Source organism: Trifolium pratense, linkage group LG5 (assembly GCF_020283565.1).
Source record: "Trifolium pratense cultivar HEN17-A07 linkage group LG5, ARS_RC_1.1, whole genome shotgun sequence".
Lineage (NCBI taxonomy): Eukaryota > Viridiplantae > Streptophyta > Magnoliopsida > Fabales > Fabaceae > Trifolium > Trifolium pratense.
In genome coordinates this window covers 3013739-3040293 of record NC_060063.1, presented here as the reverse complement: position 1 = coordinate 3040293, position 26555 = coordinate 3013739, and the positions used below count along the sequence as shown (strand labels likewise).

Below are 26555 nucleotides of genomic sequence, written 5' to 3'. Positions count from 1 at the left end.
TTCACCTGTTAAAAGTAATAGTGTACGATCATAGTGGTTGTGGTCAAGAGGAGGTGAGCGAAGGTTCTCATACCTAGGTGTCTCTTAGGTAGAATATAGCACGGGTGGTGATTAGGTGAGAAGTCTTAAACAGGTTGTTTATTGAGGGCTTTAAACTAATAGTATCATAGTGGATTCACTCCTGGATTGGTATCCCCCAGAGTAGGCTTATGCTGAACTGGGTTAACAAATAACTGTGTTATTTAGTTTTCTGTTTATTACGCTTGTTGTTCATTTCGTATGCGTCGTTAAATGTTGAATCATCTGATCAAGCATTAAAACTATGTTACAGTGTTGGAGCATCAGGTTCAACATCGAAACGCTAGTGTGCCAGAATTTCACCCTGTTTTTATGGTGTGAACAAAAATCATCGCCAAAACACTGTTACGACCACGAGAAAACGCCATTACAACTGCGATAAAATGCAAATAGACAGAGAATTCAATTTTTTTTGTCAATTGAAATGATAAAATCATATTTGTCTAGCACAAATATGAAAATAAATATAATTTTATCTCCTTTTAGCTCTTTTCCTAGTTCAGACTTTCATAGTTATCTCTAATTTAAGTTATTACATATATATGATACTCCTACTGCAATCTTTAATGTGACGGCTATCCGTAATAAGCCAAAATTGGGAAATCTTTAACACGAGTGCGACCATTATTTAACACTTTGACTCAAACGAATTAGATCTAGCAAAATTTGTAAGACTTTCACAACGTGACAAACTAATTCTTAATTTGCACCGAAAAAAACATCTATAAGTAATTCCGACGTAACTGAATATGATTATTTTCTACATAAGTTGCCTATTAAAATAAAAAGGAACAAGTAGTTCTCAAGACGTGTTATCTATTTGTTACTTTTACCAAAAAAACATGTGTTTCGTTTGAGAGAAAAAAATAAAAAAGAAAGAAAAATACGAAAACCAATGTAAATAAATTTAGGCTAAAATTCATTCATTAATTTCCATATTTTTCTTTCTTTTTTTTTCCTTCTCTCAAACTAAACCCACCTGCCAAAGTATATGTATCTTGGCACTAGGTCAGTATATTTTTTGGGTACAAATACTAGGTCAGTATATAGTAAGTCTTCTGAATTATTTTATTCTTAATTTAAGTCAGTGCATGATTAATATTATAATCAATAATTGGACACGGTCTCTACGCGGGGTTGATTCTATTCTAATTATAAAAATTTAGTAATTTTTAGGTACTTTAAAATTTGGTTAAGTATTGTGCCAAAAAATAATTGGTGCTTGTAAATAAAAATCATTCTAAATAAAAATTTATTTTAAATAATAATTTTATTTTGTTAAATTTTATTTAATTCGCGACCGAATTCGCGATTGTCAAATGACCGATTATCCCAAAAGTTTAAGCTGTTAGGATATAGTCATATCAATGATTTTATATTAAATTAACACGCCATGTTAAATAACCAATTATCTCAAAAACTTAAGTTGTTAGGATAGAGCCACAACAATGGTTTTATAGTATTTCTAACAGAGATTATTGAAACCCCTTTCTCCTAAGAATCAGAGAATTAACAAAAAAAAATTCTAAATATTTCTTTATTTTAAATAAATTCACATAAAAATATACAATATTTGTCAAGAGAATACCAATATGTACCTAAACTCTAAAGAACCAGAGCGACACTAAATTTTGCCAAAAAGATAATGATGTCCAACTAAATTTTTACATGCCGAAAATTCTAAGAAAAATATTAGTAACATTTAATTACCTTTAGAAAACTTGTTTATATACTAAGATATAGAAATCTTGTACTAGAAATTATGCATTATATTTATTAAAAAGTTAAAAATTAGTTTTTTCAACACATAATCACTATGGAATCCTTAGCACGTGACATTGAAGCACAAGTTAACTCTCATCATTTTATTTTTATTTATGTTGTAATAGATGATCGAATCCAGAACTTCGTGTATACTATATTATCCAAACCTCTCACTACTAAATCAAATCTAATGGCTTATTCTCATCATGTTTAAGTATTCATCATTTACTCTATATTTTTTTAATGGTTGAGTCACACTCAATTTATTGATTAATATTCAATTGATTATTAGTCGTTAGTATATTACAATGTTACGTTAGTTTTTCTCATTGCCAGAACATGAATCTTGAACCTCCAACTCCTTAACCATTAGCTCAACTAGCTTAACCAGTTAAACTACCCATCAAAAAGTTGTAAGCAGTAGGCCCTAGGAATATTGTTTCCTGCACCCCAAATAGAGAGTATTTGATCTTAATGCTATTGTATTGATTAAGCAACCGAGATGGATCGGGGTTTGATAGGTACAATAGATTTCTCGGCGTTATCTGGGAACGAAAACGTACAATGAGTAAATACGTGATAATATTGATAAATGGCTAGAACCTGTGTAACTGAGATTAAGGGAATATGTATAAATGAGTGATTGAAATCTAATCTCATCAATCTAATCTCTCTGTCAACTTAATCATCGTTACCACTTTCATGTTTTCACAAGCTTTCATTAACAAACTTTGCATATCACCTTACTTAAAATTATATTAATTGTTGAATGACATCGATATCGCACCAGTTTCTGTGGAGACGATAAAAACAATACTTACTTTTGTACTTTAACATAAATTAATTAACAATAAATTAAGAAATGCACAAAAAAAAAGTCCAAGAATATTTTTCTTTTTTATAATAATCCAAGAATATTTTAATCATAACATTATTTTGCATTGAAAATATACCTATTTTTAATAGGAGACAGAGAAAGTATTATTTGATTCTCTCTTTCAATCAACTTATAAACGATTTAAAAATTACTTAGAAAAATAAAAGACATTTAAATAAAGCCACCTTATAGCCAATAGCCACATGACTTGTAACCTTAGCAGCATACAAACATTTCTTTAAATACCTTCTTTTGCATTGGAATTCATTGCAAAAAACAAAAATATTCACTTGTAAATTAGTAAAGACAAAAACAGAGATGAATATTTTCTATTGTTTTGGAAAAAAGTTGCAACACCTTTGTAACACATCATGCCAAAAACTTACTTATCTTATCAAATCAATTTTTTTCTTAGCAGCATGTTTTTGTCGTTTCATTCTCCTAAGAGCAAATCCATTATGGATTCAAATTGTATATTTCATTTCTATTTCCATTTTGGGTTTTGGATTTCTCAAAGTTATAAAGCCTTTAAATCAAACAAAACCTAAAAACTTAGATTTGTTCTTCACATCCATTTCAGCCACAACAGTTTCAAGCATGTCCACAGTTGAAATGGAAACTTTTTCTAATCCTCAACTAATCATCATTACCATCTTAATGTTCATAGGTAGTGAAATTTTCACATCAATGGTAGGACTTCATTTCATTAGATCAAGACTCAAAACTGATCTTGATAAAATCGCTTCTTCTCACGCACGTCTTGCTTCTCTAAACCCTTTCATTGTTGATCAAATTCATCTTGAACTTGAAATGGTCACAAACGAGGTACACAATAAATCGCACGAATCTTTACATAGCATATCACACGAATCTTCACATAATAAATCACATGAGTCTTTGCACAATAAATCACACCAATCTTTGCACAATATTTCACATGAATCATTGAGTACAACAAATGAAAATTTAAGGTACTTGTCTATGAAATATTTGGGTTATGTAGTTCTTGGTTACATTGTAATTCTCCATATTACAGGTGTATTTGGGGTTACTCTATACCTTGAAATGATTCCTAGTGCCAAACAAGTATTAAAAAACAAGGGTCTAAACATAACCACATTCTCTATTTTCACAATAGTATCAACTTTTGCAAATTGTGGTTTTGTTCCAACAAATGAAAACATGGTTGTTTTTAGACAAAATTCAGGTCTTTTACTTATGCTTATCCCACAAGTACTTCTTGGGAACACATTGTACCCTGCATGTTTAAGATTTTGTATATGGGTATTGGGAAAATTTTACAAGAAAAAAGAGTGTAATTATCTTTTGAAACATACAGAAGAGGTTGGTTACAAACATTTGTTAAAGGGGAAGCATTCTGTTTTTCTTGTGGCTACTGTTTTTGGGTTGATTGTGGTACAAGTTACATTGTTTTGTGTAATGGATTGGGATTCAGAAGGTTTGAAGGGTTTGAATAATTATGAGAAATTGATTGGTGTGTTGTTTCAAAGTGTGAATTCAAGACATACAGGAGAAAGTATTGTGGATATCTCAATTCTATCACAAGCCATGTTGGTATTGTTTGTGCTCATGATGTTAGTTTCTCTCTATTTCCCCTGCCTCAATTATTATTATTTTTTTGTCAGGTAATTTAGCGGCTAGAAATTCCTCCCTTAAGGGGGATAAGTGGAATGATTGGGGTTTGAACTCCTACCCCTGCATATATAATGCAATGTCCTACCAGCTCCACGGGACAACAATTATTTATTCTTAGACTAATGATATTAGACACTAATTTTTCATACATGCACTTTATGCCCTTTAAAAATGCATGTTCCAACATTTATTTTTAAAAAATGCATTATTGCAGTTTGCTAGCAGTAGGTTACATATAATATAATAATGTCGATTTCACTTATTTCATTCTTAGGTTTGATCATTTAGTCCCATGATATATAATGCTGTCACTCTCCTTATCATTTCCATTTTTCAATTACAATTATTATGCATAATTTGACTTCTTATTATTCCTAGGTTTTCTCTAATTTTTTTTTTTTTTTTGACAAATGGTTTTCTCTGATTTTATTAAAAAAAATAGTTGATTTATCCTGTCTATTCTTTCTAGTATTTTATAACCCAATCATTGCTACTTAATGTACTATTATTCCTAGAAAATATACTTTTAAGCAAATTAAATAAATTGGTTCAAGGAAGTACTAAGAAATAAGAATAGTACTCCAACCAAATTACAATCTAATTATTCCAATAACATTACTCAAATAATATTGACTTGTTGAATGTTAGGAGTAATAAATAATACGAGTTAAGTAAGTAGTACATGCTTAGATAATAAAATATCATAGATATATTTGATATATTAATTGAGACACAAATTTGAATTTTAGTACTCACTTTCTTACGCTTATTAAAAATTTGTTACTAATTTCTGTACACATGATGTACAGGTACCTTCCTCCTTACACATCATTCCTCCCCATAAAAGATGATATGAAAAATTCAAAAAGCAATAAGAGGATGAAAAAGAGAAGAGGAAAAGTGACAGAGAATTTGATATTATCTCAACTCTCCTATTTAGTCATATTCATAATACTAGTGTGCATAACCGAGAGGAAAAAATTGAAGGAAGATCCTCTCAATTTCAATGTTCTCAATATTGTTGTTGAAGTTATCAGGTTAGATTTCTATTAATTCCAACCTTTCCCATTTCTTTCAATTGTTTGGTCATCACCCTTTCTTCTAACTCCAACATTATAATATTAAAGGTTGAATATTATTTATAATAATTCATTAAATATTGACAAAAATAATTAAATATAATTAGTAACTTAGATAATGTAGTTACACTCCAATTTTAATCTAAAAAAGGTGGCTCAATAATGTTGTATTTTATTGAGTTTATCATGTTACTTGTTGCACTTCAAATAAAAACATCATTAATTCCACAAGTCTTCCTCGTGGCAGTAGCAGATGCATTTTACTTGGTCACGTCTCGAACATGATGATACGGTGTTAACTAACATTATAATCCAATAATACAACACATCATGATTTTGTCAATTCTGGGCGCGCCCTACAAAATTACCAAAATACTCAGTCTGTTATTTAAGTAACGGATTCTACGTAGGAGGGTGTTTTTCTCTCAAAAATCTCATTTTTATAACATCCGCTATTTAAGTAGCGGATTATAATGAGAAATTTTTATGTTAGACGTTGTTTTTTTCTTCTCAAATTTCACATGTTTATAACGTCCGCTATTTAAGTAGAAGAATCTGTCCGCTACTTAAGTAGAGAATTGGTAAAAATCTTGGTAGAGTATTTTTTTCCCAAAATTTTTCATTTTTATAACACAGGGTCATATGTGTGAATTGAGGCGGTAATTGTCGCTTTGTCCGAATAGAAGAAAAAAGAGACAAGGAAAAATACAATTTTTTATTTTTTTTTTGTAATGTTAACAAACAATCTAATATATAATTGGTTGTCGGTATAAGTTTCATTTGACGTAGAACTTCTTAATTTTTTTAAGAAAACTATTATCAAAATAAAATTACTTTTGGAAAAATAAAATTAAGGTTAACACAAAGTAATCAAATGATTTTATTTTTAGAGGACGACCTAGCTAATAATTGTACAATCTCATTATATAATTAATTTTATTTTGAATAAGCACAAATAATTTCAACATGAATATTCATAATGTTTATGTGGGATACTATGCTCAAGTTGTTTATTTATTATAATATAATATAATATAATATAATTAACCCATGTATATGTGTCTTTTGGAATATGAACAGTGCGTATGGGAGCGTAGGATTTAGTACAGGATACAGTTGTGAAAGACAATTGCATCCAGAGGCAAATTGTGAAAACAAGTGGTTTGGATTTGTTGGAAAATGGAGTGATGAGGGTAAAATTATTCTTATACTTGTTATGTTGTATGGAAGGCTAAAAAAATTCAATATGGATGGAGGGAAGCCATGGAAACTTCTCTGAATATTATTGATTCATTATATACACATCTTCTATTTCACACATTTGTACAATATTGTCTTAAGATAACAAGGGAAAATTATGTGGAAGGCTCGTTACAATTCCATTAATGTAAGCGATTTGAGTGTATATGATTGAATTGAGATTTTAAGAATGTGCTAAATATATATGTTTAGGTAGGTAACTTGTCCTTATGCATGCATCTTTGAAAGAAAAAAATTGCGTAAAAAACAAATTATGATCAATCACAAAAAATTAGTAGTCCACATCAGATCTTAGAAAGGATAACTATAGATTTCATTTTAGTCTAGATCTTGCACAGACATTATATGTCCAATGTCTATTATTACATAGCAAAATCAGTGTTATAAAAATAATGACCATCACCTTACATACTAGCTAGGTTCATATTTTAGATTTACCTAACCCCTTTTAAATAAGTAAAAAACTTTAAAAATTTCATTCAGTGAAATATGAATTTTATCTTATATATTTTGAAAATAAAATTATAATACATTAAGAATGGGATATTTAAAAAAAAAAGGTAACTGTTTTTTTAATGAAATTATCAAATATAAAAAAAAATGAAGAGTACTAAATAATTGAATTATAAAAATATTATATCAAATTGTCAAGAAGCACGGAAAAATATGCCCCTAAGGCCCAATCCACACATCATAGGGTCTGTTTGTTATAGATTTTTGGTTTAAATGATATTATGATTCATGTAAGTTGAGGTGTTTTTGCTTTTAGTCTTTGTATTTTTTTTAGGAATTCATCCATGTAAGTTGACGTGTTTTTTCTACGGATTTTAATATTAGGGACTCAAAAGATTTTAACATACATGGATGAAGCTATTTCAAATAGATTTTCATAAAAATCATTTTTGAAATATAACTCTTTAAAAAAATTGTGATTTTGACTATGTTTTAATCTTCAATAATGTGGCTTTATGTTATATGATGTCAAAATTAGTGTTTCAATTTAGAAAAAACAAATATAAAAAAACTTGTAATATTTTGAAAAACAGTTTTAGAAAATCTATTTTCAAAAATTCAAAAAAAAAATCATTTTTTTAAAGCTCAAACAAACAGATCCATATTCATACATAGAAATTTCTTTTGGCGCTCACACCCTTTTTAAGTTTTCATTTTTAGTCGTTCTGTTAGGTAGTGGATGTTGTAAAAATAAGAAATTTTTAGTCCTTATACTAGATAGAAATTTGATAAGATATGATTATATACATGCGTAAACTTTTTTTACATTAATGCTAAATATCAATTGAAACCAAGTTTTATTATTTTAGTTCAACAAAATTAATTCTAGTATTGTATAAACTTTCAAATTTTATATATATATATATATATATATATATATATATAGCAAGGTTACATATTTAAATATAATTTTATTAATCATTTTTAAATTAAATGATAATTGATAAAACTTCTACTAATATTATTTTTTCAAAAATCTCAGTCTAATAGGCTAGTTCATCCCAATTTCTTATTTATCCTTAATTGAACTGAAGCAAAAATATCAATTATTTTGGAACCTTTTTTTTTACAACTCAATCCATTCTGAAATGCTGCCCAATTGAGCAACTTGCCATAAAAGGACAGTATACACCATCCATAAGTAGTTCACGAGTTGAGACACAATGAAAATAGACTCCACTATTGTTGATATAAAAATTATTTGATAATAAATAATGATACATATTTGGTTTCATATAAATATTTTTTTGGCATAATCTAGATATCTTTTTCACACAAACAAATCTCTCGGATCTTGTGGGATCTAAATGGATGACAAATTTTCCCTAAGATTTATAATGCATGTGCATGTCCAAGTCAAAAATCAAATTCAGAACTTTGATTAAGGTATAAGAGACTTGCGCTATTTCATCTTAGAGCTGGTTTCAGAAAAATATCTTGTTGAACAACATTATTACACAACAATAAAGAGTCAAAAAAACAACATTATTAGATATTAACAGTGTATTAAAATTGTAATGTAGCTAATTAAGTGAAAGAACTTAGCATAAAGAATAAGATAAAGTAATATAATGAGAACAAAACAGTCACGAGACACTACAAAACAAACCACCTGCCACCACACCAAAGCTTTCTTCCTCTGTCTGTGTTCAACACTTTTGTTCTCAAATTCTCAAATCAAATCACAAATCAAATCCCTTTCATTCATTTGCGTTCTCTTCCTATAAATCAGAAACTTCAACTTTTTCAAAAAAAAAATCAGAAACTTCAACTAATTAATCTCACTTTTTAGTTTTTCTTGTCTTTCCAAACACAAACATAAACATGGTTCTAACACAGTCAATTAAGTATTTTGTTCTCTTATGTTTCACCTTTGGTTTCAACTTGTTAACCACTTCTGTTTATGCCCTCAACATAGGAGCTGAAACTACAGGAGTAGCTGTTTCTGTTGTATGTATCTTAATTTATGTAAGTGTAATCACTACTTTCTTAATTATTTTTATTTATTTATTAATTTTTCTGTAGAGCAAAGATTGTAGCAGACAATGTGAGTCAAGTTTCTGCTCAGGTACATATCTTCATATTTATTATTTATATATATATATATATATATATATATATATATATTTTGTTTGATTGATAATTAAGATCATTGGATTTAACAGTGCCTCCATTGTTGAGATATGGAAAGTATTGTGGACTTTTGTATAGTGGATGCCCTGGTGAAAAACCTTGTGATGGCCTTGATGCTTGTTGTATGAAACATGACCAATGTGTCACAGTCAAAAATAGTGAGTTCTCTTTATACAACATATCTTCTTAATTAATAACTTAGTTCCAAATTTGATTTTCCATTATTAGTATCAGTAGAATCTAACACTATATAATTGATTACTCTTAGAATTAGGTTTATGCCTAAAAGCTATATGGATAGTGAAATTTGCTCGTTACAGAAAATATGTCGGTGATCTGATAACAAGTGATCCGATAAGTTATAGATTGCGTCAAAAAACATCTTAGAATTTGAATTTGAGCTTAACTAAATTCTAAAAAATAGTTCATAAAGTAGGACATATAGTAGTAATGTAATTTGGATTTTCCAGTAATCACTAGGTCCCTTTAGAAAGTAGACCTTCAATTTGGTACTTAGTATTTGTGAGCTACAAGTCTTTGTATGAAGCAAACCCTGAATTTTTTACTCAGAATCCTTTTTACTCAAACACACTATTAATTTAAATAAAGATGGTAGGTAGGTGATAAGGATTTTTTACCTAATAAAATTACTTTTAATCAGTATATCAGTTGGCCTTGTGCTTGTTATGAAGCTTATGTACACATATATAATAAATAAGGACTAATCATGACCCTTCACCTAATTACTTCATTTCTGGATATTTTCTTATTCATGACCCTTTTCCTTTTGCTCAAACGTATACGCTTAAGAGGACTAAATATCAGTAGTGTTACCAAACTAATATCATTTACTACTATTTTATGGAAGACTCAAAACTATTATTTTTGATAATTTTCAAAACAATAATAAAAAAACAAAAACAAATTTCCATGCTTTGTCAAGGTTATAGAGTTATGTGGGTGGATCTTAGTAACTGCTATAAACATCTAAGTAGCATCGCACTGTGTTCGGTTTTCAACACATGTTGGCGTTGGACGCCAACACAATATTTAGCATGATATAATAGTTACATTTAATTATTCTATTTTCTCAAATTATTACCAACATTGATGTGTCAATGTTGTATTAGTTGTCCGTGTATGTGTCGGTACTTACTTACAATTAACTTCTGATGCAGATGACTACTTAAGCCAACAGTGCAGCCAAACATTCATCGACTGCATGGATAAATTTAGCAACACAAAGGCTCCTACATTCAAGGGAAACACATGCCAAGCTGATGATGTTATTGAAGTTATCAAGGTAGTCATGGAAGCTGCGTTGCTGGCTGGAAGAGTTTTACATAAGCCCTAATCAGTAGTAACCTCGAATTCTAATCAAGTCTTAACTAAGACATGAAAAATAATATTCTTCTCACGGTTTTTGTAAAACCCTTTAATTCTAAAATGGATATTTTTTCATCTGTATGAACTGTCAACAAATGAAAGTAAGGTTGGACAAGTCTTGAAAAGGAAAATCGAATTGAATATGAAGGTTCAAAACTCTGCAATATCAACAAATTATGGTTTTGTGTGTGTCCAACATAGTGATAATTGAAGATAAAATAACTGTTAAGTAGAATAATGCTCAGAAAATTGTGAGGAAAACCGTATGTGCACAATAATTAGCTAAAATAACTGTCTTGACAAAAATAGGTCAAATGCTGAGTTGCTATGATTATGCATATCAGACCTATATAAGAAGGCATTAATTAATTACATGGAGGTGAAACAGAGAGAACAGGCAAAATGATATATTCAACTTAGTAATTGACTTCAGCTTCTGCTTCTTTTTCTAATACTCATCAAACCGGTGTTTGTTTCCAGCTAGGTTCTGCGCTATGTTGTTTAAGCTTCAAGGGTGGTAATTTTGGCAACACCCAACTTGGTGAACCTTTAAGCCACAGCCCTGCACCAGTATCTTTGTGCTTGAAATCGGGAGCTCTTTCATTCCTCTGATATGATTAAAACGAAACATTACATCAATAAAACAAATCTAATAAGCATGAAATAAACTTGTACCGATTTAAAAACAGAGACAAATCAGACAATGATGTTACCTTGTCTAATCTATTATCCCACCATTTAGTTGGATTTTGCAGCAAATCATTCCAGGACTCATCACCTATAAACCAAGTTGAGAAACTTAATATGGTTATAAAACAGATAGGAAGTGACAATAAATGGAAAAAAGGACATGAAGAATCATGAGTTGCAGAGTGCAAACAAAACACGAGACATTGATCAAACATGAAAATGGAGAGCATCTACAAGCTACTATAAGAAACCACTGAAAATATCTCAGTGCCAACTATATCACAAATCACATTTATGATGCATAGAAAAGTCTGTAATAAAGGAAATTATTCACACAGACCTTTGCTTTCCTTTCCTTGTTTGGATTTAACAACAGCAGCATCAAATTCCAGTTCTTTCAGTTTAGATAAAACCCACTGTGGAGCCCTGTCAATCCAGATGGAAGAACTTCCATCCTTGCGCTTGAAGTCAGGGTACTTTGGTTTCACCTACTAAGTAGATACAAATATAAAAAATCCCCCAAATATATTAATCTAAGAGAAAAATATACCAAAAGTCATCAATCATTACCAATCCACTGCGTTTGCTCTCACGGAAATCCCACCACTGCTTTGGATCATTTAGAAGGTCACTCAAAGAATCTGAATAAGAGTTTTGGTATTTCTTTTCATTGGCTGTAAAATAAATCAAAATGGAAATATTGTGGATCGTTCAAACTACCCAAAGAGAAAATTTTACTATAAAATAGAAGAGAATCAAGAGACATACTTATCGATTGTTTCAGTTCAGGTTTTAATTCACCATCCGTCTTGCTTTCAAAAGCTGCACTTTTTGGACTCTCCTACATTTAGATTCACAAAATTTCAGAAAACAAGTACAAAGGATGTGTTATTATAGCCAGATAAAAGAAGGGCAAAACAAAGGATACGAATCAAAAAGTGGAGAAAATTCACAAACCTTTGTTGAATGGTCATCCTGCCATTCACTGGGTTTATTAATGATATCCTTCCAGGATGGCTTTACGACAAGTTCCGCAGTTTCCTCAGAATGGATATCCTTCTTCGATGGATTGATTTCGTCATCCTCATTTTCTAATAAGATATATATAAATATTACCAAAAACTTATCAGAGATTATAGCAGAGCTAAAGCAACACACTGTTACCAAATTTTCACTTTCATTAACATTTGCCATGTTTAACATAGTAGCTGTACTTCACATCCTTATCTTGTATAATATAATTACAGGATGTTTGGATTCACGTTTTTTGAAACCAAAATATGTACTTTTATAAAAAAATCTCTGGATTCTCCGCCATGAAACCAAACATACACCCCGTTTATTTACAATTACAGGATGTTTGGATTCACATTTTTTGAGATTTTACTGCATCCCTATGTTTATTCAATGTGGATTTATAAACCTAGAGAAATCATAGTTAGGGTCTATTTGGATTGACTTATTTGAGTTCATCTAGTGGCATAAGCACCTGTGAAACTGTTTGAGAGAGCTTATGGAAATAGCTTACATATGTCGATTAGTTGTTTTCAGCTTATTTCGATAAACTCTCCAAAATATCTTAATATTATGAAACAGTTTGACTTTATTTTATCTTTTATCATTAAAATTGGCTATACATAAGCCCGTAGTATATGAACTGATTATCCTACAAGCACTTAATTAAGTACTTACCAGACAAAGAACCATTTTTTTGCTTAGAAGTTAAAGAATCCTTCTTGATACGAGGATAATCTTGAACAAAGTTAAGACTCCGTACCATAACCTAATAAAACAACAAAATCAAAATTTCAAACATAGAATAGAAATAAATAAACAAACAAACAAACAAACAAACATTACATTGCGTGAAAGAGGAGAAAAGAAACCTGAAATTGATATTGAGGATTAGAATGTTTGGGACGATGAGTACTAAGTTGTCCAGCAACATGAACAACATCATTAAGTTTGAGATGAAAGTTAGCAGTATGAGCTAAATCACCTTGAAAAAGAAGAGGAATCAAAAGAGAAGAAGGATCTTGATCAAGACGAGTGATGACGGTGGCGGCAAAAGGGTTACCGTCGGGAGAAGTATCGAAGTGAATAGGTTTGGTGACGGTGCCGATTAGGTTGACAGAGTTAGCGAGTTTAGGTTGAAAGGGGACTTCGGTTGGTTTTGGAAACTTGGATTTGGATTTGCGAGTGGTGGTAGTGGAATAGTGAGTATTACTACATCGGAGACGGAGTAACAAGGATGAAGAAGAACAGACTCGCCGCAAAGAATTCATTTCCAAAAACCTTTCCAAAACCCTTTCTCAGTGAAGGACTTATTTCTTTTCTTTTTTTTATATTTTTTTTGCATCGATGGAGGACTTATTAATATTAGGGGGTGTATTTAATTAGGATTTCAATGGATGTTAAAATACTTTTTTATGATGACAAAATTATGTGGTATTCAATTAGGATTTTAAAAGACTTTAAAAAAGTCTAGTAGTATTCAATTAGGATTTTAAAAGACTTTAAAAAAGTTTAGTGGTATTCAATCAAGACTCTTTACAACTTACAAAAAGTCTTGTGGTATTCAAAAGTATTCTAATTTCGATGGATTGTTTAAAAAATAGGATTTTAATGGATTTTGATGGACTTTTTAGTGAATTTTGAGCTACAAAAAGTCTTTCCTCATATCATGAGATTTTGATGGATTCTCTTTTTATTTTTTATTTCTTTCATCTTTCATCATGTTTCTATTTCATGTTTCCTGATTATCTCATGTTTTATATAATCGCTAATATTTTCTCCCTACCTCTCTATTGCCGTCGGAACTCATCAGTTCAAAATATGTTCTTCTCTTACAATTTGCTATATTATCCATACAATATAATTATAAACCTCTAACATAATTTTACTGAGTTTCTTTTCTTACAAGTGGAATGGATTATATATACTTTTCAATCAATTATAACTTGTGTTAGATCAAAAATGTCTTCAACGTATATTAGGGGTGTACATGGGTTGGGCAAATCCGGTCGACCCGGTCAAACCCACCCAACCCAAAAAAGTGGGTTGGGTCGGGCAAGTGGGTGGATATGGATTTCAAAAATGAAAAACCCATTAAAAAAATCGGGTTTCGGGTAAAACCGGACCCAACCCAAAAAACCCACTAACCCACTAGTGCTATGTTTCTTGAAATTTTTTTATGAAAATACTAAAGATTTTTTCATTTGATTATTAAATATTTTTTATATTGAAAATGAGTTATACTATTTTTTACGAAAATAAAAAAGATTGAATAATTTTTATAAACAAATATGATAACTTTTCGCATTATTTTTTTAAAATTTAAAAAATTTGAATAATTTTCATAAATAAATATAGTGATTCATGGTTTAGTCATTTGATATTAAAAAAAGCAAAAAAATCATTTGGATAACACGCTATCCAACCCGTAAATTAGTAGATTTACACACAAAAATGGGTGATTATTTTTTATAGTGAAAAAAAGTTACCCTATTTTTCAAGAAGATACATTGATTGAGTTATTTTTTATGAGAAAATATGATGATTCAATATTTAGATATTTAATAAAAAAAATAGAAAAATAATTTGGGTAACCCACAACCCAACCCAATCCAACCCGGAAATTAGTGGATTTACCCAACCCGGCCCAATGTTATAACGGGTGGTTATTTTACTAAACCAAACCCGGAGTACCATATGTGGTTTGGGTTTTGGTTTTGGCCAAACCCAACCCAATCCGGCCCACGTACACCCCTAACGTATATCACTCACAAAAAACGATTTGCTATATTGTTCAATAATCATCACACATATACCACTCTCAAAATTCTTCAACATAATTTTTTTTTTGTTTTTAATTTAACATGTAATTTTTTTCCCATCTGTTATGTTTTTATTTTTTATTTGTTTTGTTTTCTTGATTCATTGATTTTTATTTTGTTATATTGATTAATTGTTATTATTAATATTGGATGTTATTTTAGGAAATCAATAACTTTGTTTCTTTTTTTAAAAAAAAATTACTAAATCATTTGAAATCATAAAAATCCATAAAGTACTCTAAAATCTAGAAAATCTGTGTAATCAATTCTTTAAAGTCTTGATTTGAAAATCGTGATTGTTGAAAATGTCATTTAAAATCCCACAAAGTCAATACAATCCCACAAAATCTTAAAGACTTTTTTTGTTAAAATAGTCCTTTGAAATCTCAATTCAATACACCCCCCTTAGGCTGAACTACACATTTGGTCCCTTACATTTATTTTAGGTTTCAATTTGGTCCCTTACATTTAAAAAGTATTAATTTGGTCCCTTACGTTTATTTTAAGTTTCAAGTTAGTCCTTTCCGTTAGTTTTGTCACTAACACCGTTTGAACAGTACACGTGTCAGCGTGTCCAAGTGCCATGGGTCAGTCCACGTATGCAAATTGACTGACACATGTGACAAAATTGACGGAAATGACCAACTTGAAACCTAAAATAAACGTAAGGGACCAAATTGATACTTTTTAAACGTAAGGGACCAAATTGAAATCTAAAATAAACGTAAGGGACCAATGTATAGTTAGGCCTTAATATTATCACTCAATATTTACTTCATGAACCTTTCAAAAAAAAATTTACTTCAGCTTAATTTTTCTCCTAATTAGCAAATTTAATAATTATTATATTATTTGTCAATTTTCTCCTAATTTTTTTCTTTTTAAAAGGGCTAGATCTCCTAAGTCTTAGGATATAGTGTTTAACGAGGTTGATTTTGCCATCTGAAAAAGGGTAGCAATACAGTTTGTTGTCTGTTTGCATTTCATTCAGGTGTATTATCTTATAATTATTGATTTTGAAAAGGAAAAAAAAAAGCGCTATTTTCATATCCAAAACCTTTTTTTAGGATCCAGATTGCATGTGATCAAAATTGCATGCCGTCAGATCAAATATGACTATCCGATTAAGATTAAACGGTCTAGATTTAAAACAATCATGCAATCTAATAAAGTTTTCTTCCAATCTAAAATGTCCAATTATGAACAAATGACCAATTAAGTACTTATGCTTATTTTAGAAGCAATGCCAATTAAATACTCATTGTGTTTTGCTCTAATGAGAATATATATTAGGTACCAGTATTTAACCACCATTAGAGATGGTCTAAGAGAATCCACAATGAAGTTCTCCAAATTTGAGTACTTAACTGGATCTTACGTGGACACATCACTTATTTATTATTTTTTAATAATAATACCTAATAAGTATTCAAACCCTCCAAACTAGCACTTCTTAAAAAGTTCTAAATGGGTTCATCAATAACTTTACATCATTACAATGGCTTATTATTTAATAACCCATAATTATCTATTTTATAATATAAATTAATTAAATTACAAAATTAGTATGTAATATTAAGAATTACATAATTAAAAAATAATTTAAAATAACATTACATAATTTTAAAAACAATTAATTTTGTTGATCATCATGCCCGAAACATTGTCAAATATGCTCGACAAGACTAGGTTGAAGTTGAAGATGAGCTCGCCTATCTTGAATGTGTGTGTTGGTATACTACCATTTTTTTCTGAAGCAAATTGATCCAACATTAATGTGTGTGCAGGTGGTATACTACCATGTTAATACATTTAATTGCGATTTTGTGTAAATATCCATTAATTCAAATTGAATATATAAAAGAAAACGGGTCCCATGAAAAGAATATTTTAATGAAAAATAAGGTGGGTCTGAGAGGAGATAGTTCTTAATTGAGAAATAGTACTTACTCCCTCTATATAGGCATGGCAATAAAACTCACACATGTGGGTACCCGCCCAAACCTTACCCGCTTTAACGGGGAAAACCCGAGTTGACCGGATTTGGGTTTGGGTTTTTCCCGATTTTAAAAGATGAGTTTGGGGCGAGTAATGGGGACATTGATAACCACCCCGACCACGTCCCTCAACCCGCCTCGATTATACTAAAATTAGATTTTACCTATTTTTCATTATAAATCCTTAAACAATCTCTTATATTACATTCATATGTTTATTTTTATTTTAATTTGAGTATTAAACAAACCATTTTCTCTATTTTTTTTCTTTATTTACAAAAAATATTGTTGAAACAAAATAATTTTGGACATTTAAGTTTTTTTTTTAATAAAACAATTACCAAAATACAATCCAACTTCATGTCGAAAGAGGCATAACGGGATACCGGAACCCCGCCGGGCATACCCGATCCCCGTTGGGTATGGATTTTGGGGTATACTTTTCATCCCCGCTCAAAAATGGGATGGGCTTGGGGAAACCCGAACTTTATGGGTTTGAGTTTGGGGAGGGCAAAACCTCCCCGCCCCGCCCCATTGCCATGCCTACCTTTGTACCACGATATATGTTGCTTTGACACTTTTACACATATTAAGAAAGGTAATTAATGTTGTATGGAAAAAAGAGATTATGAGTTGATTTATAAAATTGTCTTTCATTTATGGTATGGAAAAAATAAATTGAAGAATTGAAAGAAGAAAGAGTAATAAATAGTTAAGGGTATAATAGAAAAAATAGCATTAAATGTTTCATTGGTAATATAAAGCGACATATATTGTGGTACAATTTTTTTTCTCAAAGTGACATATATTGTGGTACTGATGAAGTAATAGATACTCAAATGGATATTGCTACAATGGTCTAAGATTGTTGTTTGGATTGCTTTAATTTTTACAATTACTTGATTTATTTTTTCACATAGTAAGAGATTAGCCTATTTCATTATATCAGATTATTTCCTAGAATATTTTAATCGTAATTTTTACAAAAAATAATTAAGATTCCTGGATTGCTTTACTTTTTACGTTGACTTGATTTAATTCTTCACACTATAAGTGATTAACCTTTTCGTTTAGATCAAATTCCTTTTTATGTTTTTATTGAAACTTTTTACATAAAAAATTAAGATACAATGTCAAAGATTATGGTGCCAGTTGCTTTACTTTTTAAACGATCTTGGTTCTTCACCAGAGACTACTTTCTTCTCTTAGAACAAATTCCTTGATAGTTTAATTGAACGATTTACATAAAAAATAATTTCATCATATTTTTGCAACAAAATAAAATTGTTAGATAATAAAATAATTAGTCTATGTTATTGGGCCTGTTAGTTTAGAGTCCATTAGGTTTTATTATATATTCTCTAGTAACTTTTTTGTAATGTTAAGTTATTGGTATTCTATTGAAACCCTAGCCGTCTTTCTTTTTTCCTATTTGTATATCTATATTGTTAACATGGTATCTAGATGGTTCGATCCACCTTGAACCACTTGTCGCATCCGATGTTGAATTCCCAAGTGTGGGAATATGTTTATTGTGTGTGTTTGATGTTTGCTTGGGAATATTGAAAGAAAATAAAGAATAAGGAGAATAAGTGTCGTTGTTGTGTGTTATTGTTGTTGTCGTGGAAATTCTAGCAATTGCTTTCATATTGTTGGTTTCTAGTAAGTTATGTTTTGTTACTTTTTGTCATGGATAATTGCATCGGTCAGTCTTTGGGTTAGTGTCGCTTTGTTTGTCAACGTCTTATTGTTGTTTGAGTCATGCTTATTTGGTCTTTGATGATTGATTAAGTTTGTAAGCTGCAATTATGGTTTGTTCTTCTCTCACCTCTGTTTGATCTGATTCCTTTTGTTCAATATTGGATTTTGGTTTCTCGTTGCTTTAGTGTTGGATCTAGTTAAGGCTTGCTATTTGGAAATTTTGAAGTTGAAGTTAAATTTATTCCATGCTTCGGTCAAACAATGAAAGTTGCATGTTTTTGGTAAATCGATTGGCTTTGAAGAAATAATTTGGTGGCTTTTTAGATGCATTGAAGTTGTTGGCACATGATGAGCTATCACGGTGGAACATGGTGGTTAATTAAAACATATGTAGTTTTCATTGTTCCACAAATTGGAATAGTGGATCGTGGGTTTCTTATTAGTTTGGATTCTCCTTTTCTTAAGTCAGGTACGGACCGACTTAAAACGTCATTTTAACCGACTTAAAAAGCGTTTCTTAAGTCAGATCCAAATCCGACTTAAGAAGTCAATACTTCTTATGACTGGAATTATTAGGTCAGGCTCGGAACCGACTTAAGAAGTCGATTTTAACCGACCTAAGAAGTGTTTTTTCCACTAGTGAAGGCAATATGTGGAACTTTTTAACATGATATGGTTGCTAGGCATTGAAGTAGTGACGACTTGCTGCAGCATTGTTGTGAACTATGGTATTTTGGAAGGAATTGGTAATGTTTGGTATGATTGTATTGTTTGATTTGGTCTGGTTTGATTCTTCTCTTTTGGTTGTTTGGTGAGTCGAGTGCTCACAATTTTGTCTCTTTTGATCGATTGCATTGCACTTCTCCCTATTGCACTTCTTCTGATTGTATTGCACTACTCCCCTAGTGCACTTCTTCTGATTGCATTGCGCTTCTCTCTACTGCACTTCTGATTGTATTGCACTTCTCCCCCTATTGCACTTCTTCTGATTGCATTGCACTTCTCGCTATTGCACTTCTGATTATATTGCACTTCTCGCTATTGCACTTCTTCTGATTGTATTGCACTTCTTCCTATTGCACTTCTTCTAATTGCATTGCACTTCTCTTCTGATTGCATTGTACTTCTCCCTATTGTACTTCTTCTTATTGCATTGCACTTCTCTCTATTGCACTTCTTCTGATTGATTGCACTTCTCCCTATTGATTCTTATGATTGGTTTAGTTTGAATTTGTTCGATTGATTTGGTTTTTGGTTAGCTTGGACTGCATTAGATTGGACGTTGGATTAATTTGATTTGGTTCTCCACTCTTTGATGGTAAATTGATGCTCTCAGTTGATCATGATCTTAATTGGGTTGATTTATTGTCAGAGCTAATTTGTAACAAGTTTAAATCTTAGTAAGCTTTAGCTTGAGGGGTGATGTTAGAAGTTTATTTTATTTGGTAGTTTATTTTATTTTCGTATTTTGTTTGACAAACTCACAATGCTTCTTATTGATGCATCGTGAGTTTGAGAGTAGGTGTTAGATAATAAAATAATTAGTCTATGTTATTGAGCCTGTTAGTTTAGAGTCCATTAGGTTTTATTATATATTCTCTAGTAACCTTTTTGTAATGTTAAGCTATTGGTATTCTATTGAAATCCTAGCCGTCTTTCTATTTTCCTATTTGTATATCTATACTGTTAACAAAAATAATTACATATTTAAGTTGCAGGTGTATCTGTGAAGAAAGAGGCGCATGTGAACTTTTTGACTGACCCACAAGAATGGAGATCGACGCTTCGACCCGCAGATATTCTAGTGTACGGTTGGACAGGAGGGAAACATGTTTGTGTGGACTTGACTGGTGTTTCCCCACTTGTGGGATTAAGGTCAGGGGATTTTACCGTGGGACAAGCGACCCTTAAAGCTGCTTCAAGCAAAGTGGCCAAACATGAGAAAGCGTATTCTGACAATCAACACGCTTTTATATCATTCGTGTTTGACACTTTTGGCTTCCTAGCACCAGATGTTGCTGATCTTTTAAAAATAGTTCAAAGGATCATGCATAACAATATTTTCTCTCATAGGTCTATGGATGTAGTTTTCAAAATGATTGGTTTTGCCATCCAAAAAGGTTTAGCGGCGCAAAAAAAAAATTACATATATTTGTGTACATTAAAGTCTAAACTTATTATTTCTAACAAAAGAAAAGTTTAAAATATATACCCAAAAAAAAGTCTAAAATTATTATATTTTTATGAATGCAAGCTTTGCCTCCAATTTTTCATTTCTAAAATATCTTTTGTTTTTTATTATTATTACTAGGCAAGCCTCGTGATGATGTGGCATCTCTAAGAAAACTTCACATTTTTATTGAAACTTTACCAACTTCTCTTATTATTATTATTATCATTATTATTAAATCTAAAATAATATAAAATAACATTTATCCTAAGCCTATTTAAAAATTGTTTCACAATTTATTTTGCGTGTTCATTCATCCCCAAATTTCAAATTATCTACCTATATGTTACTATAACTATAGTAATAGTAATAGTAATAGTAAGTAATAGTAAAAACAAGAAAGCCTTAAAGACAATATTATTGTGCTACTCATCACTACCACAAAACCACCACTGAGCATAATTTTGGAAATCAATACTGTTTGATGCATATATAACAATTATAAATAAGATGATTTCATTTTTAATTATTGTGTTTTTGCAGATCGCAAATTATATCCTTTTTGATAATTTACTCAAAATTTTATGAATAACAATTAGAAAGATGTGTAAAGCATTTTGGAAAGCTATACTTTGTTAGCAAATTCATACCAGAAGTCTAATATTTGATGATGTGGTCGGCAACAATATGGTGGTGCATTCGGAGTATTAGAAACAACATTATCTTTTAGGGTAAGTTGTTAATGTAGGAAAATTAATGGATCAAGTTCGAAATATCACTTGATTTTGTTTCTTGGGAGAAAAAGACTCTTTGTTTCTTCTAATAGGTGAAATATATAATCAATGATTTATTTGCAAATCATGTAAAATTTTGTTGGTAAAGAGTGTCCATTATACTCCACATCACATAATTCATTTTACTTGTTAAAAGAGTGCGATTAATTAATTCTCTAAACTTTGTATTGTGTGTGCTCTCGTGATTTTACAAGATTACAATTCGGTCTAATAATTTTTTGGGCATAATTTTTTAGCCTAAAATCTATTTTTAATATAAATTATTGTTTTGTTCAATATTACACGTTTTTAGTCATTGTGAAATATTGTTTGTATGAAAGGGTTTCGGACTGTGAAATTTAGATCCGATGTTTAGATTTGAAATTCACAATAAAAGAGAGTGTGTTGAAGTGTGTTTGTTAAAGAGTGTGTTGCTAGCATTATTCTATGAATTAATACTTGTAACTCATGCAAAATGGCAAAAGTTAATATGCATAAGCCTTTTCTTATGTATGGTGCATAAGTCATTCACAGCCACCAGATGATTTTACACATGTAATAATCATAACTGAAGAACTTTCTATTTTTGCTTGCTCAATTTCGGCCACATTTTACATGCGATTCGATCACCGATTTCGAAAACTAATACCAGAAACATTCATAAAATTGAACGATGATCAAAACGGTATAAAGAACGTCGAGTTTCGTTGATTATTGAGGGAGAACGAACCGGGTCGCCGAACTGGGTTGTCGTGACCCGTTTTTGCAGAAAATGGGTGAGGAAGATGATGAAAAGTGACGCGCGTCCACGCCCACTCTCACTGGCGGCGCGTGGGGGCGCGTGCGGTGCCAAGGAGACTCCAAATTTTTTTATTATTTTTACATAAAAATAGTAAATTATTTTCTGAGAATTTTGGGACTAGTTTGGTATTTTTCTGAGACCTGGAACTATTTTTAGTTAATTAAATGAGGTAAATATGCTTTTATAAATATAAGATATTAATAAAATTTTCCCAAAATTTTATTTAGCGTATTTTAAATTATTTGGAACGGTTGGGGATACCTCACTCTCTTCGGTTTTATATCGTCTTAAAAATTTTAATTTATTTCACAATTTTTATTAAGGGTTAAGTATGTTTTTGGAGAACAACTCTTTGAAACCATTCCACAGCAAAAATGGTTTCATACCGTTATACACTAAAACCATTAGTCTAGTTAAATGGTTTCATGGCGTTATACACCGAAACCATTATTATAGTTAAATTATTTTATATGAGCATTAGTGTCAAGATGTTATACACTGAAACAATTAGTCTTGTTAATTGGTTTCAAGATGTTATACACTGAAACCATTTGTCTAGTTAAATGGTTTGATACTGTTATACACTGAAACCATTATTATAGTTAAATGGTTTTATATGAGCATTAGTGCCAAGATGTTATACATTGAAACCATTAGTCATTTTAATTGGTTTCAAGAAGTTATACACTGAAACCATTTGTCTAGTTAAATGGTTTCATACTGTTATACACTGAAACCATTATTCTAGTTAAATGGTTTCATAGCGTTATACACTGAAACCATTAGTCTTGTTATTTGGTTTCAAGATGTTATACACTGAAACCATTAGTCTGGTTAAATGGTTTCATAGCGTTATACACTGAAACCATTATTTTAGTTAAATGGTTTCATATGGGCATTAGTGTCAAGATGTTATACACTGTAACCATTGTTATTAAGTAAAACATCACATAACCATTTTACAAAACCATGCTACATAAAGCAAAAAATCATATAAAGCAATTAGGGTTAGTTTAGTTGAAAAAAATTTGGATAGTATGCATGAGATATTGGATTCGATCATTTTTTTATTGTAAAGAAAAATCGATATATATATATATATATATATATATATATATATATATATATATATATATATAATTAATTAATGTATGAAATTTTATTTATATTGTGATTATGATTGATAAAACTTAAAATTAAATTGTATGTTTGACAAGTATGCTTTATATATACATGAACCATTCGTTATTATGTTGGGCATCGAGGGGGTGTATGACGAAAATTAATTAAAAATGGATTTTTATAATATATACTTCAAAGGAACAAAAATTATTATTTAATTGGAAACGGGGGGCGCGCTAGAAATTTGGGGGAGGGGTACGCTAGAAGTTTGGAGGAGGGAAAAAAATTGGGGGCGCACTAGAAATCTAGGGGAGGAAAAAAAAATTGGGGGCTCACAAGAAATCTAGGAGAAAAAGGAAAAAAAACTGGGGGGTGCGCTAAGCAAAAGGGGGGCGCGTAAGTAATGGGGTAGTATATGGGGGGCGCGAGTAATGGATTGACTAATTTTGGGCTTGGGCTGACCTTTGGTTGACTTTTGGTGTAGGAAGCAAATATGGTGGGTGTAGAAAGCAAGTTTATGCATGGTGCATAAGTTTAGGCTTATGCACCATAACCACACAGTAAATATTCATCACTTTCCTCACGCAACATTGGATGACATCTCTTCAATTTTAATTTTTTTTTATATGAATATCTCTTCAATTTTGTACAATAAGTTTTTTTTTTCTCTTCACTATTTATTGGTTTCTATATAGTGATTTAGGTTACTCTTAGATTGGTGAAATATTTTAGCCATACATTATTTTATCGATATAATATTGATTTGTCTATTTTTTAATATAGATATTACGAAGAATTTTTGGGGAGAATTAGAAGAAGAGAATAAAAGAAGGTTTTATATTTTGCCTCCATTGAATTTTTAATGGCCAAAAAGTCTATAAAATAAGATAGTTCATGAAAGTATATATCTTTAAGTCCATTTCCACCGTAGTGCTATTCACAATACCAAATTTATATGTCCTAAACATATACAACTCCTAAAACAAAAACTATTGCATTGAATACCTACTAATCACAAAATATTTCTTTTTTCACAATTATATAATGCTATAATAACCGATTCCATAAATCTATGACCGCCCAACCAAATCTAAAAATTTATTTATCTTATTATTAATCAAAAATTTCGTATCTAGCTAGAACAACCCTCACAAATTGCAAAAACTAATTTGTTAAGAATGAAGCGGATTGAAGCTCTAGAATCATCATTAGCCGGAATCAAAAAATTGGCGCGATTTGGGTCAGAATTTGTATCGATTAAAGAAATTATCGTTGGAATTCCCAAAGTGATACATTCTCTAAGAGCTGTATATTCTTCTTGTTGATCAAGGATTATTACAATATCGGGTAACTTTTGTCATATATTTTATGCCGTCCAGATATCTTTCCAAATGAGATAATTGTCTCTTCAACCTAGTGGCATCTTTGTTTGGAAGAGAGTTTTCATTTTCCCCATTTTTAGCTCCGTTCTCAAGTCTCCGAACTTACGAAGTCTCGTTTCCGTAGTATACCAATTCGTTAACATACCTCCGAGCTATTTTTTATTAACATAATGACATCGAACTCTTATTGCAACCCGTATTACTGAATCGACTGCTTCTTTTTTCGTACCAACAATTAAGAATTGGTTTCCTTTCCTTGCTGCATGAAAAACCAAATTACAAGCTTCGGATAAAAAACGAGCAGTTCGAATAGGATTTATAATATGAATACCTTTCCGTTTTCCTAATATAAAAGGTGTCATTCGAGAATTCCATTTCCTAGTACGATGGCCAAAATGAACTCCAACTTTCAGCATCTCTTCTAAAGTCCCATATATATATATATATATATATATATATATATATATATATATATATATATATATATACTTAATTAATAAAATAGTCCCTTAAAGACATTTTTGGTTTTACATAGGTCCCTTAAAGAAAAAAAAGGTCCGAATAGGTCCCTTAAAGAAAAAAAAGTCTGAATAGGTCCCTTAAAGACATATCCGTTAATCAGTTTGGTCCTTTCCGTTCATTTTTTCGAGGACCAAACTGATTAACGGAGATGTCTTTAAGGGACCTAACTGATTAATGAAGATGTCTTTAAGGGACCTATTCAGACCTTTTTTTCTTTAAGGGACCTATTTGGTCCTTTTTTTCTTTAAGGGACCAATGTGAAACCAAAAATGTCTTTAAGGGACCATTTTACTAATTAAGCCTATATATATATATATATATATATATATATATATATATATATATATATATATATATATATAGGTAAATGCTAAATAGTGCCCCCGGGGCACTCTTTAAGCCCTTAAATAGTAAGTTTTATATAGAATTTTTATGGAAATGCGTAAAGTCAACGCATTGGAAATTGAAATGTTTAATTTTTTGAATAAAAAGTTTCTTTTAATGGAATGCTTAAAGAGTGCCCTCGTTAGCAAGACCCATATATATATATATATATATATATATATATATATATATATATATATGGGGTTTTCTAACTTAGACCCTAGTTAGGTCTAAGTTAGCAAGGTGCACCTTTTGAGTTGGACAAAAATACCCATTTTTTTTTTTTGAAACAATAGAGCAACTGGGGCATGTATGTAATTTGCATCATAAAAATACCCTTTTTTTTTTTTTGAAACAATAGAACAACTATTACATTTTTTAAATTTCTTCCAAATTTCGACCTCATTTTACGTGCGAATAGAACGCCGAT

The 26555-nt window shown here is 30.5% G+C and overlaps 3 protein-coding genes and 1 pseudogene across 3 annotated transcripts; 2 read left to right on the top strand and 2 right to left on the bottom strand.

Moving 5' to 3' along the window:
- Positions 1-2994: 2994 nt before the first annotated feature.
- On the top strand, positions 2995-6907 carry LOC123885131 (probable cation transporter HKT6). The gene is made up of 3 exons (XM_045934385.1): positions 2995-4314; positions 5185-5412; positions 6535-6907. Exons 1-3 carry the CDS (start codon positions 3038-3040, stop codon positions 6731-6733), a joined length of 1704 nt encoding a protein of 567 aa, XP_045790341.1. The 5' UTR covers positions 2995-3037; the 3' UTR covers positions 6734-6907.
- Positions 6908-8812: 1905 nt separating this feature from the next.
- Positions 8813-10877, top strand: LOC123885130 (phospholipase A2-alpha). The gene is made up of 4 exons (XM_045934384.1): positions 8813-9177; positions 9253-9295; positions 9393-9518; positions 10539-10877. The coding sequence occupies exons 1-4, from the start codon at positions 9052-9054 to the stop codon at positions 10712-10714; spliced, it is 471 nt and encodes a 156-aa protein (XP_045790340.1). The 5' UTR covers positions 8813-9051; the 3' UTR covers positions 10715-10877.
- An 83-nt stretch (positions 10878-10960) lies between these two features.
- Positions 10961-13783, bottom strand: LOC123885129 (protein OSB2, chloroplastic-like). The gene is made up of 8 exons (XM_045934383.1): positions 13323-13783; positions 13129-13219; positions 12394-12527; positions 12205-12277; positions 12007-12110; positions 11777-11924; positions 11460-11524; positions 10961-11354 (listed from the first exon to the last, which is right to left on the bottom strand). The coding sequence occupies exons 1-8, from the start codon at positions 13719-13721 to the stop codon at positions 11205-11207; spliced, it is 1164 nt and encodes a 387-aa protein (XP_045790339.1). The 5' UTR covers positions 13722-13783; the 3' UTR covers positions 10961-11204.
- Positions 13784-24834: 11051 nt separating this feature from the next.
- Positions 24835-25653, bottom strand: LOC123884399 (annotated as a pseudogene).
- Between the last annotated feature and the right edge of the window lie 902 nt (positions 25654-26555).

What these genes read in the sequence shown, in the direction of transcription:
- LOC123885131 (XM_045934385.1), top strand. Translation starts at nt 3,038, where the DNA reads ATGAATATTTTCTATTGTTTTGGAAAAAAGTTGCAACACCTTTGTAAC. An exon ending in GTATTGTTTGTGCTCATGAT is followed by an intron (nt 4,315 to 5,184) that starts GTTAGTTTCTCT and finishes CATGATGTACAG; the next exon opens with GTACCTTCCTCCTTACACAT. An exon ending in ATTGTTGTTGAAGTTATCAG is followed by an intron (nt 5,413 to 6,534) that starts GTTAGATTTCTA and finishes GAATATGAACAG; the next exon opens with TGCGTATGGGAGCGTAGGAT.
- LOC123885129 (XM_045934383.1), bottom strand. Translation starts at nt 13,721, where the DNA reads ATGAATTCTTTGCGGCGAGTCTGTTCTTCTTCATCCTTGTTACTCCGT. An exon ending in AGGATGACCATTCAACAAAG is followed by an intron (nt 12,278 to 12,393) that starts GTTTGTGAATTT and finishes ATCTAAATGTAG; the next exon opens with GAGAGTCCAAAAAGTGCAGC. An exon ending in GGGATAATAGATTAGACAAG is followed by an intron (nt 11,355 to 11,459) that starts GTAACATCATTG and finishes TAATCATATCAG; the next exon opens with AGGAATGAAAGAGCTCCCGA.
- LOC123885130 (XM_045934384.1), top strand. Translation starts at nt 9,052, where the DNA reads ATGGTTCTAACACAGTCAATTAAGTATTTTGTTCTCTTATGTTTCACC. An exon ending in CAGGAGTAGCTGTTTCTGTT is followed by an intron (nt 9,178 to 9,252) that starts GTATGTATCTTA and finishes ATTTTTCTGTAG; the next exon opens with AGCAAAGATTGTAGCAGACA. An exon ending in ATGTGTCACAGTCAAAAATA is followed by an intron (nt 9,519 to 10,538) that starts GTGAGTTCTCTT and finishes CTTCTGATGCAG; the next exon opens with ATGACTACTTAAGCCAACAG.